Source organism: Limanda limanda, chromosome 13 (assembly GCF_963576545.1).
Source record: "Limanda limanda chromosome 13, fLimLim1.1, whole genome shotgun sequence".
NCBI classification, from domain to species: Eukaryota; Metazoa; Chordata; class Actinopteri; order Pleuronectiformes; family Pleuronectidae; genus Limanda; species Limanda limanda.
Genome location: NC_083648.1, coordinates 287,501 through 299,531, shown reverse-complemented (window position 1 = coordinate 299,531; position 12,031 = coordinate 287,501). Strand labels below are relative to the sequence as shown.

Genomic DNA, 12,031 nt, shown 5'->3' with positions numbered 1-12,031 from the left:
TACAGCCGCTACCAACCGCTAACAGCCGCTACCAACCGCTAACAGCCCGCTAACAGCCGCTAACAGCCGGCTACCAACCGCTAGCAGCCCGCTAACAGCCGCTAACAGCCGCTAACAGCCCGCTAACAGCCGGCTACCAACCGCTAGCAGCCCGCTAACAGCCGCTAACAGCCCGCTAACAGCCGCTAACAGCCGCTACCAGCCGCTACCAGCCGCTAACAGCCCGCTAACAGCCGCTTACAGCTGCTACCAACCGCTAACAGCCCGCTAACAGCCCGCTAACAGCCGGCTACCAACCGCTAACAGCCGCTAACAGCCCGCTAACAGCCGCTACCAACCGCTAACAGCCGCTAACAGCCCGCTAACAGCCGCTAGCAGCCCGCTAACAGCTGCTCACAGCTGCTACACTCTTCTCAGGTGAAGGAACAGGTTAGTCTGCTGTAACTCAGTAACTAAGTACATCTACTCAATTTCTTCTCTTCACTTCGATGACCTGCTGAAAACCCACAGTAAGCTTATTATTAAATTATTTTGATTGTTGATCTAATGTATTTATGTTGTATTAATGTTTGGTGAACTTGTGTGTTAACGGTTTGTTAGTGACGTCATCAGGTCCGGGTTTTAACGAGGTATAAATGGATGAAAATATTTCTCTACAGAATATCACTATTTACTTTGAATGTGATCATATCCCACAGGGACGTCTCCATGGCAACGAGCGGTCCTCACACAGTGTAGTTTGTGTATGAAGTGTGTGTGTGTCCTGCAGTGTGTTAGTGTTGGTAAGATGAGCAACAGCAGGTCCAGGTGAGAAACACAAACACACACACCTGTCCATCACTGCTCCATACGTTGTTTATCCTGGATATTATTCAACTGTGTGTGCGTGTGTGTGCGTGTGTGTTTGTGTGTGTGTGTTTGTGCGTGTGTGTTTGTGCGTGTGTGTTTGTGTGTGTGTGTTTCCGATCTCAGTTCAAAGAGTAACTCCTTTACAACACGTAAAGGACGAATCTGCAGAGCCAAACTAAAGAAGTGGACAAAAGATGAGGTAACAATGGAGATAATGATGATGGTGATGATGATGAAGATGATGATGACGAAGATGATGTTATTGATAAAGATGAGGGTGATTTATTAATGATGGTGATGATGATGATGATGATCTTCCTCTTCAGGATGAGAAGCTTCAGACTCTGGTGAAGGAGGTTGGATCAAACAGCTGGTCTTTAATTTCTCTTCATTTCGAGGTGGAACACTCTCTCACACACACACACACACACACACACACACACACACACAACGTGATAACATGAGTCTGATCAGACATGTGAGGACGTCCGCACTGTGTGTGTGTCTCAGGGTCGGAGGTCAGATGTGGACTGTCAGCAGAGGTGGCAGCAGATAAAGAACCCGGAGATGGTTAAAGGTCCCTGGACTCAGGAGGAGGACAACCAGGTGACGGCCGGCTCAGAGTTTCCCAGAATAACGATTGACAACTCCTTAATGTGATGTCACTTCCTGTGCAGGTGATCAAGCTGGTTCATAAGTACGGCGTGAAGCACTGGTCGCTCATCGCCAAACACATGTGCAGCCGTAATGGGAAGCAGTGCCGCGAGCGCTGGCACAACCACCTGAGCCCGATGGTGAAGAAGAGCCGCTGGACGGGACAAGAGGACCTGATCATCTGTCAGGCCCACGAGCTGCTGGGAAACCGCTGGGCCAACATCTCCAAGCTGCTGCCGGGCAGGTGCGTGACCTCCTGCAGGCGGGACGCAAGGGTCACCTGGAGGGCGCCAGGTCGAAGATCTGATCCGGACTGGGTGTCTGTGGACAGACAGACTCTGTCTCTAGGTGTGGGAGGAGACGTCCTGGTGTGGGAGGAGACATCTATGTGTGGGAGGAGACGTCCAAGCTGCTGCCGGGCAGGTGCGTGACCTCCTGCAGGCGGGACGCAAGGGTCACCTGGAGGGCGCCAGGTCGAAGATCTGTTCCGGACTGGATGTCTGAGGACAGACAGACTCTGTCTCTAGGTGTGGGAGGAGACGTCCTGGTGTGGGAGGAGACATCTATGTGTGGGAGGAGACGTCCTGGTGTGGGAGGAGACATCCAGGTGTGGGAGGAGACGTCCTGGTGTGGGAGGAGACATGCTGGTGTGGGAGGAGACATCCAGGTGTGGGAGGAGACGTCCTGGTGTGGGAGGAGACATCTATGTGTGGGAGGAGACATCCAGGTGTGGGAGGAGATATCCAGGTGTGGAGGAGACGTCCTGGTGTGGGAGGAGACGTCCTGGTGTGGGAGGAGACATCTATGTGTGGGAGGAGACATCTATGTGTGGGAGGAGACGTCCTGGTGTGGGAGGAGACGTCCAGGTGTGGGAGGAGACGTCCTGGTGTGGGAGGAGACGTCCAGGTGTGGGAGGAGACATCTATGTGTGGAGGAGACGTCCTGGTGTGGGAGGAGATATCCAGGTGTGGAGGAGACGTCCTGGTGTGGGAGGAGACGTCCTGGTGTGGGAGGAGACATCTATGTGTGGGAGGAGACATCTATGTGTGGGAGGAGACGTCCTGGTGTGGGAGGAGACGTCCAGGTGTGGGAGGAGACGTCCTGGTGTGGGAGGAGACGTCCTGGTGTGGGAGGAGACATCTATGTGTGGTAGGAGACATCCTGGTGTGGGAGGAGACATCTATGTGTGGGAGGAGACGTCCAGGTGTGGGAGGAGCCGTCAGGTTGGACATTCTGACGTTGTCTCTGGTTCTCAGGACAGATAACTCCATCAAGAACCACTGGAACTCCACCCTGAAGAGGAAGGTGGAGACACAGCAACACACGCAGGTCCTACACCTCCACAGCTCCTCCTCTTCCACACCTGCTGTGACGACCCGTGTCCTCTCAAGCTCCGCCCTCATCCCCAGCAAGGTCAGCGCACAGCCTCCACCCCCAACACCCGCCCATGACAGATGTGTTGTAGTACTGGTGTTTGTCCTGCAGGCGGACAGTGTGTCCACGCTGCCGGTGGACTCCAGCTGCAGCTGCTACGTCCACCTGTGCCACGCCTGTGCCCCCCCCTCCTCAGGCTACGGCTCTCTGAGCCTGGACGAGCTGACCACGCCCGCGGAGGTGATGGAGCCGGTAAACCTCTTCTTCTCTTGTGTTCTGTCAGCTGAGTGACTCGCAGCCTCTTCTCTCTGAGGATCCTTCGTGTTGCTGTTCCGTTTTCCTGCTGAATCAACAGAATCTTATCTTCTGATAGAACATGGAGACCTGGAGGATGAAGGATGTCCCCTCGTCTGTCCCCCGGCACAGAGAGGACGCCGACCCGTCCTCCATCAATCTGAGCTATGTGAGCAGAACCGCTTTCACCTGAGTCAAAGCAACCTTTCCCACTTCTGATCCTGACCAGAGTCTGGATCAACCTGTGACCTTTGACCTTTGACCACGGGACATGTGCAACCACAGTTTGTTTGTTTGCAGGACGCAGATTTTAGGGAGCAGCTGATAATCGATGAGGACGCACCCTCTTCCTGCAGCCTGGTGGGGGCGCTCAACTTCTCCCCCTCTGAGGTAAGGACCTCACATGTCTCTCTGACGTGTCTCTGACGTGTTTCTCACATGTCTCTGACATGTCTCTAACGTGTCTCTAACTGTCTCTGACGTGTCTCTCACGTGTCTCTAACGTGTCTCTAACGTGTCTCTGACTGTCTCTGACGTGTCTCTCACGTGTCTCTAACGTGTCTCTAACGTGTCTCTGACATGTCTCTAACGTGTCTCTAACTGTCTCTGATGTGTCTCTGACGTGTCTCAGTCGTGTCTCTAACGTGTCTCTAACGTGTCTCTGACGTGTCTCTGACGTGTCTCTAACCTGTCTCTAACGTGTCTCTAAAGTGTCTCTGACTGTCTCTGACGTGTCTCTGACGTGTCTCTGACGTGTCTCTAACTGTCTCTGACGTGTCTCTGACGTGTCTCTAACTGTCTCTGACGTGTCTCTAACTGTCTCTGACGTGTCTCTGACGTGTCTCTGACGTGTCTCTGACGTGTCTCTGACGTGTCTCTAACTGTCTCTGACGTGTCTCTAACGTGTCTCTAACTGTCTCTGACGTGTCTCTAACTGTCTCTGACGTGTCTCTGACGTGTCTCTAACCTGTCTCTAACGTGTCTCTGACGTGTCTCTGACGTGTATCTAACGTGTCTCTAACGTGTCTCTAACGTGTCTCTGACGTGTCTCTCACGTGTCTCTAACGTGTCTCTGACGTGTCTCTAACCTGTCTCTAACGTGTCTCTGACGTGTCTAACGTGTCTCTGACGTGTCTCTGACGTGTCTCTAACGTGTCTCTAACCTGTCTCTAACGTGTCTCTGACGTGTCTCTAACGTGTCTCTAACCTGTCTCTAACGTGTCTCTAACGTGTCTCTAACCTGTCTCTAACGTGTCTCTAACGTGACTCTGACATGTCTCTAACTGTCTCTGACGTGTCTCTCACGTGTCTCTAACGTGTCTCTGACGTGTCTCTAAAGTGTCTCTGACTGTCTCTGACGTGTCTCTGACGTGTCTAACGTGTCTCTAACTGTCTCTGACGTGTCTCTAACTGTCTCTGACGTGTCTCTGACGTGTCTCTAACGTGTCTCTAACCAGTCTCTAACGTGTCTCTGACGTGTCTCTAACCTGTCTCTAACGTGTCTCTGACGTGTCTAACGTGTCTCTGACGTGTCTCTAACGTGTCTCTGACGTGTCTCTAACCTGTCTCTAACGTGTCTCTGACGTGTCTAACCTGTCTCTAACGTGTCTCTGACGTGTCTAACCTGTCTCTAACATGTCTCTAACCTGTCTCTAACGTGTCTCTAACTGTCTCTGACGTGTCTCTAACGTGTCTCTAACCTGTCTCTAACGTGTCTAACGTGTCTCTGACGTGTCTCTAACGTGTCTCTAACCTGTCTCTAACGTGTCTCTAACGTGTCTCTAACGTGTCTCTGACGTGTCTAACGTGTCTCTAACCTGTCTCTAACGTGTCTCTGACGTGTCTCTGACGTGTCTCTAACATGTCTCTAACTTGTCTCTGACATGTCTCTAACATGTCTCTAACATGTCTCTCACATGTCTCTAACGTGTCTCTGACGTGTCTCTAACGTGTCTCTAACCTGTCTCTAACGTGTCTCTGACGTGTCTAACGTGTCTCTGACGTGTCTCTAACGTGTCTCTAACCTGTCTCTAACGTGTCTCTAACGTGTCTCTAACCTGTCTCTAACGTGTCTCTGACGTGTCTAACGTGTCTCTGACGTGTCTCTAACCTGTCTCTAACGTGTCTCTGACGTGTCTCTGACGTGTCTCTAACATGTCTCTAACTTGTCTCTGACATGTCTCTAACATGTCTCTAACATGTCTCTTACATGTCTCTAACGTGTCTCTGACGTGTCTCTGACGTGTCTCTAACGTGTCTCTAACCTGTCTCTAACGTGTCTCTGACGTGTCTCTGACGTGTCTCTAACCTGTCTCTAACGTGTCTCTGACATGTCTCTAAAGTGTCTCTAACTTGTCTCTAACGTGTCTCTAACGTGTCTCTGACTTGTCTCTAACGTGTCTCTGACGTGTCTCTAACGTGTCTCTAACTGTCTCTGACGTGTCTCTTACTGTCTCTGACGTGTCTCTAACGTGTGTCTAACCTGTCACTAACGTGTCTCTGACGTGTCTAACGTGTCTCTGACGTGTCTCTAACCTGTCTCTGACATGTCTCTAACATGTCTCTCACATGTCTCTCACATGTCTCTAACATGTCTCTGACATGTCTCTAACATGTCTCTAACTTGTCTCTGACATGTCTCTAACATGTCTCTGACATGTCTCTAACATGTCTCTCACATGTCTCTAAAGTGTCTCTAACGTGTCTCTGATGTTTCTCTGATGTTTCTCTCACATGTCTCTCACATGTCTCTCACATGTCTCTCACATGTCTCTCACATGTCTCTGACGTGTCTCTAACGTGTCTCTAACGTGTCTCTAACGTGTCTCTAACGTGTCTCTAACGTGTCTCTAACGTGTCTCTGATGTTTCTCTGATGTTTCAGTTCCTTGGTTTTTTAACTGTTGAGGATCTGAAGTTGCAATGTCCAGCTTTAAGCTCCACCCCCATCTGTTCCCTCAAACACTCGACCAGCACTTACTACGACAACTCTCGTCTCCATGGCAACACGGTGTACGTGTGCTACAGTTCTAACAATAACAAAGAGTCACGTGAATCAATTCAAGATCAATGAGGTCATGTGTTGTTGCTTCAGGACGCCGTCAGACATCACAGAGACGACCAGAGACGTGTGGGCGTCGGCTCCTCAGACACCGACGCCGCTGAAGATCAGTCAGGACGAGGTGAGCTCAACACACACACACACACACACACACACACACACACACACACACACACACACACACACACACACACATTGGACATCACAACATGAGGACAGACTGGAGACACGTTGGACTTCTGTCTGTCCTCTAGGTTCGGGGCCAGAGTCTGCTGTCCTCCATCCAGCTGTTCCAGGTCCAACCCGGGTCTCAGGGACAGTCCGGGTCTCAGGGACAGTCCGGGTCTCAGGGACAGTCCTGGTCTCAGGGACAGTCCGGGTCTCAGGGACAGTCCGGGTCGGTGCCGTTTGACAGACAGTTGGAAATGTTGTGGTGCGAGACGCCTGTTGATGAGCTGAAGTCTCCAGGGCCCCGCCCCCCCACGCTGACTCCCCCCCAGGTAAAAGGTCATCTCCTTGTCGTCTCCTAGTTGTCTCCTTGTCGTCTCCTAGTTGTCTCCTTGTCGTCTCCTTGTTGTCTCCTTGTCGTCTCCTTGTCGTCTCCATGTCGTCTCCTTGTCGTCTCCTTGTCGTCTCCATGTCGTCTCCTTGTCGTCTCCTTGTCGTCTCCTTGTTGTCTCCTTGTCGTCTCCTTGTCGTCTCCATGTCGTCTCCTTGTCGTCTCCTTGTCGTCTCCTTGACGTCTTGTGTCTCGTGGTGTCCTCAGCTCAGTGACCTCCAGGTGGTGATCTTTGGGAGGACAGAAGATCAGGTGATTCTGACGGAGCAGGCCCGACTCTACATGGAGACCTGATCTTCATCGTCGAGGGTGAGAGGATGACATCATCGCTCAGGTCTTCATCATCATCGTCATCACACTGCTGAGTCATCCTGTGGATCATGACTCAGCATTTTAATCCCTGACTGCATCGTCCCCGTCAGTTTGATAAACTGATCTTTTATTGATTGACTAAGCATTGACTTTCATTTAGAACATTTTTAACATTTTAGTGACATTGATTCAAAATTGTGTTGACTCAAAATCTAATATTTATATTTTGACTCAAAGAAACTGAATTTCAAACTTTATTTATAATCCAATTTTCTATTATTGTAACTTTCTTTATGTTTCAAACTTTATTTTATTCATGTTTATTGATGAGATTGTTAAATATCATATGAATTCATTGATTTATTTCTTTGTTGTTTTTCCCATGAAACGTGTGAATCTGAAGAGAAACTTTATTAAAGCATCAGAGACGAAGCTTCGTGTTGTTATTGGATTTATTATTTCATGTTTCAGTTTTGCCCGGCGTCGTCCGGCAGGAAGGCCGTGTTGACGGAGCCGGGGCCTGCGGGGGGGTGGGGGAGGTGGGGGAGGTGGGGGCAGCTCTTTCTCCTGGACTTGGACAGGACCCGGTGGAGGAGGCCGGGGGAGCTGGGACCCGCCCCCCCCTCCTGTCCCAGAAGGACGCTTCTTTTTCTGAGCAGCTTCGGAGTACTGCAACCGCTGGGGGGGGGGGGGGGGGGGGGGGGTTAACAGCAAGAGTCAGATCAATGAAATATTTCAACAATTAATGCTAGAAGGGGGGGGGGGGGCTTCTGTAGTTACCTGGTGCAACCACAGGGGGCGCCTGCAGGTGTCACAGCGACCGGCACTGACCCCCTCCTGACCAGAAGGGGCGTGGCTCTGGAGGAATCCCTGCCCTGTCACATAAAGATGACATCATCATTGTGTTGCCGCTGTGTGGAGCTGTGAGCAGGGGAGTTGTGTTACCTGCTGCACACACGACGCAGGGAAGTAACCTTCATGTTGGTTCGACAGGCGTCCGAACCACCAGTCCTCATCCTCCTTGAACAGAACCTGGATCCGGTCTCCGGGGTTCAGGTCCAGTCCCTTCGGCCTCTGGGAGCGGTAGTGAGTCGCCGCCACCACCACCTGCCAATCACAGCCCAGCAGCCAATCACAGCCCAGCAGCCAATCACAGCCCAGCAACCAATCACAGCCCAGCAACCAATCACAGGCCTGCAGCCAATCACAGCCCAGCAGCCAATCACAGCCCAGCAGCCAATCACAGCCCAGCAGCCAATCACAGCCCAGCAGCCAATCACAGCCCAGCAGCCAATCACAGCCCAGCAACCAATCACAGCCCAGCAACCAATCACAGCCCAGCAACCAATCACAGGCCTGCAGCCAATCAAAGCCCAGCAGCCAATCACAGCCCAGCAGCCAATCACAGCCCAGCAACCAATCACAGCCCAGCAACCAATCACAGCCCAGCAACCAATCACAGCCCCGCAGCCAATCACAGCCCAGCAGCCAATCACAGCCCAGCAGCCAATCACAGCCCAGCAGCCAATCACAGCCCAGCAGCCAATCAGCCCAGCAGCCAATCACAGCCCAGCAACGCTCACAACCCGACCCTGAGCTCATCCAATCACAGCTCTTCTGGGCTTCACTCTGAAAAACCTGAGCCTTTAATTTGAAAAGGCCTAAATGTTTCTAACTAAAGAACTGACCAATGAGGACCTGAGGTTTAACTTGTTCTCTGAGGAGTTGAAGGGACTTTGCTGACTTCAGAGCTGCTGCTGATTGGTTCACGTGTGAGTGTCAACATCGATCTGCTTTAAATAGCTGCTCCGGGGCTGTAAACCCTCGGAGGTCAGAGATTACGCTGATGTAAGACTGATTAACAGACATCACAGGACGTCCACACCTGGGTCCCCTCTGGACTGCTCTGTGGTCTGCATCACACACACACCCAGAGGGGTCAGAGGTCAGAGGGCAGAGGGGGCAGAGGTCCCGTCAAGAAAGTTGAATTCAGGTGTTTACCTGCTCGGCCTCCGGGTGTCTGCTCCTGGTCCTGGACCTGCAGACTGACACAACAACACGTCTGTTACTGCCTGGCCGCCTCCCACTCCTCCTCTGATGCTGCTCTCACACGACCACACACACGCTCTGATTGGATGAAGCCGGCCGGGCCTCAGCAGTAACTAGTGAGGGAACCTTAAAGTTCAGAGACATGAGGGCCCACGTCCTCTACTGGGACCTGATCCCACAGCTCCATCCACCAGAGAACACCAGGCCCAGCAGGTCCACCCCTGGAGCCGCCTCCTCCTCCAGATGAGAGCAGGTTCTCACTGAGCTCAGGTGTGAACGAGTCTGGAGACCAACGTGAAGCTGCTGTAACTTCATGTCTGAGCAGCTCGGAGGATCAGTGAAGGTCTGAGGAGGCAGAACCTGGGAGGGTCACACAGACCTTCATGTCCCAGCCCCGGTTCCCTGGCTGCTGTCAGGCACCAGGATGAAAACCTCAGAGCGACTGTCAGACCCTGAGTTCCTCCTGGTGTCAATAGTAACTAAGTAACTCAGTAACTAGTAACTAAGTCTTCATACAGTGACCTACATACGTATAAAACACTGTCTAGTTAATTAACATGAAAGAGTCATTTTATTTGATCTACTTTTTACAGGTCGACAGACAACATGTAACGTGTGTGTGTGTGTGTGTGTGTGTGTGTGTGTGTGTGTGTGTGTGTGTGTGTGTGTTGACTCACCTTGTGGGGAAAACACAGTTGTATAAACTTCTAACTGATCATCAGTGTGTCTGTAGATCTGCTGCATGTTGCTCTGCACTCACTCACTCACTCACTCACTCACTCTGAGTTTAAATACCTGCCGTCACTAATCCCACTGTGTGTGTGTCTGCAACACACACACACACACACACACACACACACACACACACACACACACACACACACACACACACACACACACACACACACACACACACACACAGGAGATCAGGTGTATCAGATCACAAACTATAAATAAAGATGGACAACATGACCCATCCTAAAGCATACTGATCGCCCCCTGGTGGCCGGCTGCAGTATAGGTCATAAACCTCCTCCAGGTTAGTAGATGGGACATGAACCAAACCAGTGCTTCATTTGTAAATAAGGTTCCGGAGGTGAGGGATGAGGAGAGGAGCTCAGTTACCAGAACATGTCCACTCACTTATCTGAAGCTTACATATCTCTATTCAGAATCATTTGCCTGATAAAGCAACAACTATTTCTTCCTTATAGGGTTATATATATATATATATATACTCATAATAAATAAGCTGTTCAAACTATCTCATGAAGTTGTCTGTTTCCACAGGAAACGTTTTCAGGACACACTCTGTAAACTTCCACTGCTCTGCAGATGACTCCCAGTTATACTTTTATAAATAAAACCTGATCAGTGTCATCAATGAACTGAAGTTCACGTCTCCAGGACATAAAAACCTTCTCTTATTAAAGTCAGATGAAACAGGTTCTGATCCTTGGCCCCAAACACCTCAGAGACACATGATCTCATGATGAAGTTGCTCTAGAGGACATTGCCCTGAGCTTTGATCCTGATTTGTCCTTTGATTCTCATTTATAACACATTTCTAGGACCGCCTTCTTCCACTTACGTAACATCTCAAACATCAGGTCTCAGATAGATGCAGAAGAACGAGTCCAGGTCTTTGTTCCATCCAGACGTGATGATTCTCATTCCTTATCATCCGGCTACAGCAGGAAGTCGTAAGAGACTCTGCAGTTTGTCCTAAATGCTGCAGCACGTGTCCTGAAGACATCCAGGGACAGACACCACATGTCTCCTGTGGTAGCTTCTCTACACTGACTTCCTGTTACTCCTCAGTTCATCTGCTCCTTCATCTCCATCAGACATGATGGAGAAACACTTTAAACATGAAGTTACAAACTGGTTCTTCTCATGTAGTGAATCCTGTTGTTGTGTTGTTGTGTTGTTGTGTTGTTGTGTTCAGTCCATCAGCATGTGTGTGTCCTGGGAGAGGATCCTCACATGGGACTGAGCTTTATTCACTGATCACTAAGTTTCTATTTGACTCGTGATGAGTTAAGAACAGGAAGTTGATCCTTGTTAACATCTGTGAGACAAACTGGGAATATTAGAATATATAAATAAAATGAGACTGATGATTGATCTGGTTTATAGTGTTATGATGTCACATCCTGTCACTACACACCCACCTAACGTCACCGTGGAGACGGGAGTCCGACATGTTCAATGTCCGTCCCTATAACGAGAGAAACATTGACACTAACGAGTGAAAACAGTTTTTTTATTTGGACAGACGTGTTTACATGTTCAGGTCAAAGGAGAGTCTGAGCAGGAAGACAAACTGCTACATCTAGTGGCTGTTAGAGGAACTGCAGCTCAGCCTCTCTCTCTCTCTCTCTCTCTCTTCAGTGTGTTTGGTCCCCACAAGGCCAGCAGACTCAGTAGAGCTTCATGGAGGCTTCGAACAGCTCGGCCAGGTCGTCCTCGCTGTGACTCCTGGGAGACAGCTTGGTCACTCGCTCCTGAAAAATGGAAATATTAAAACTCATAAAACTTCTCTTCAAAGCACTTTTCAAACCTATTATTATCATTATTAACGGATGGGGTGTTGAGAAGTTTGTGATTGATTGATTAGATTCACACCTGAGGGATGGTTCCTTTCACCAGAGCTGGGATGTCCTGGTTACTGTATCCGACCGCAGCAAGTCCGTCCTCCACCTGCAGCTCGAACAGGAAGTGACGCAGCGTGTCGGACAGAACCGCCCCGGCATCGGCCCGCTTCACCTGCCGGATATCTGCACCTGAACACAACACAGGGTGTTACTGCACCTGAACACAACACACAGTGTGTTACTGCACCTGAACACAACACAGGGTGTTACTGCACCTGAACAC

General features: G+C 50.4%; 2 protein-coding genes across 2 annotated transcripts in view; one reads left to right on the top strand and one right to left on the bottom strand.

The window, feature by feature from the left end:
* Positions 1-393: 393 nt before the first annotated feature.
* LOC133018143 (transcriptional activator Myb-like) lies at positions 394-8,029 on the top strand. The gene is made up of 15 exons (XM_061084459.1): positions 394-509; positions 699-807; positions 973-1,048; positions 1,176-1,247; positions 1,360-1,455; positions 1,527-1,747; positions 2,760-2,916; positions 2,989-3,129; positions 3,251-3,340; positions 3,472-3,561; positions 6,055-6,182; positions 6,265-6,352; positions 6,486-6,731; positions 6,998-7,080; positions 7,855-8,029. The coding sequence occupies exons 2-15, from the start codon at positions 746-748 to the stop codon at positions 8,027-8,029; spliced, it is 1,725 nt and encodes a 574-aa protein (XP_060940442.1). The 5' UTR covers positions 394-509; positions 699-745.
* A 3,371-nt stretch (positions 8,030-11,400) lies between these two features.
* The window catches only part of adhfe1 (alcohol dehydrogenase iron containing 1), a 9,101-nt gene continuing 8,470 nt past the window's right edge, over positions 11,401-12,031 (bottom strand). The window contains exons 13-14 of the mRNA XM_061084692.1: positions 11,780-11,937; positions 11,401-11,658 (exon numbers count right to left, since the gene is read on the bottom strand). Coding sequence (XP_060940675.1) covers positions 11,575-11,658; positions 11,780-11,937 — 242 coding nt within the window. The 3' untranslated portion in view covers positions 11,401-11,574. The remainder of the gene's footprint in view (positions 11,659-11,779; positions 11,938-12,031) is intronic.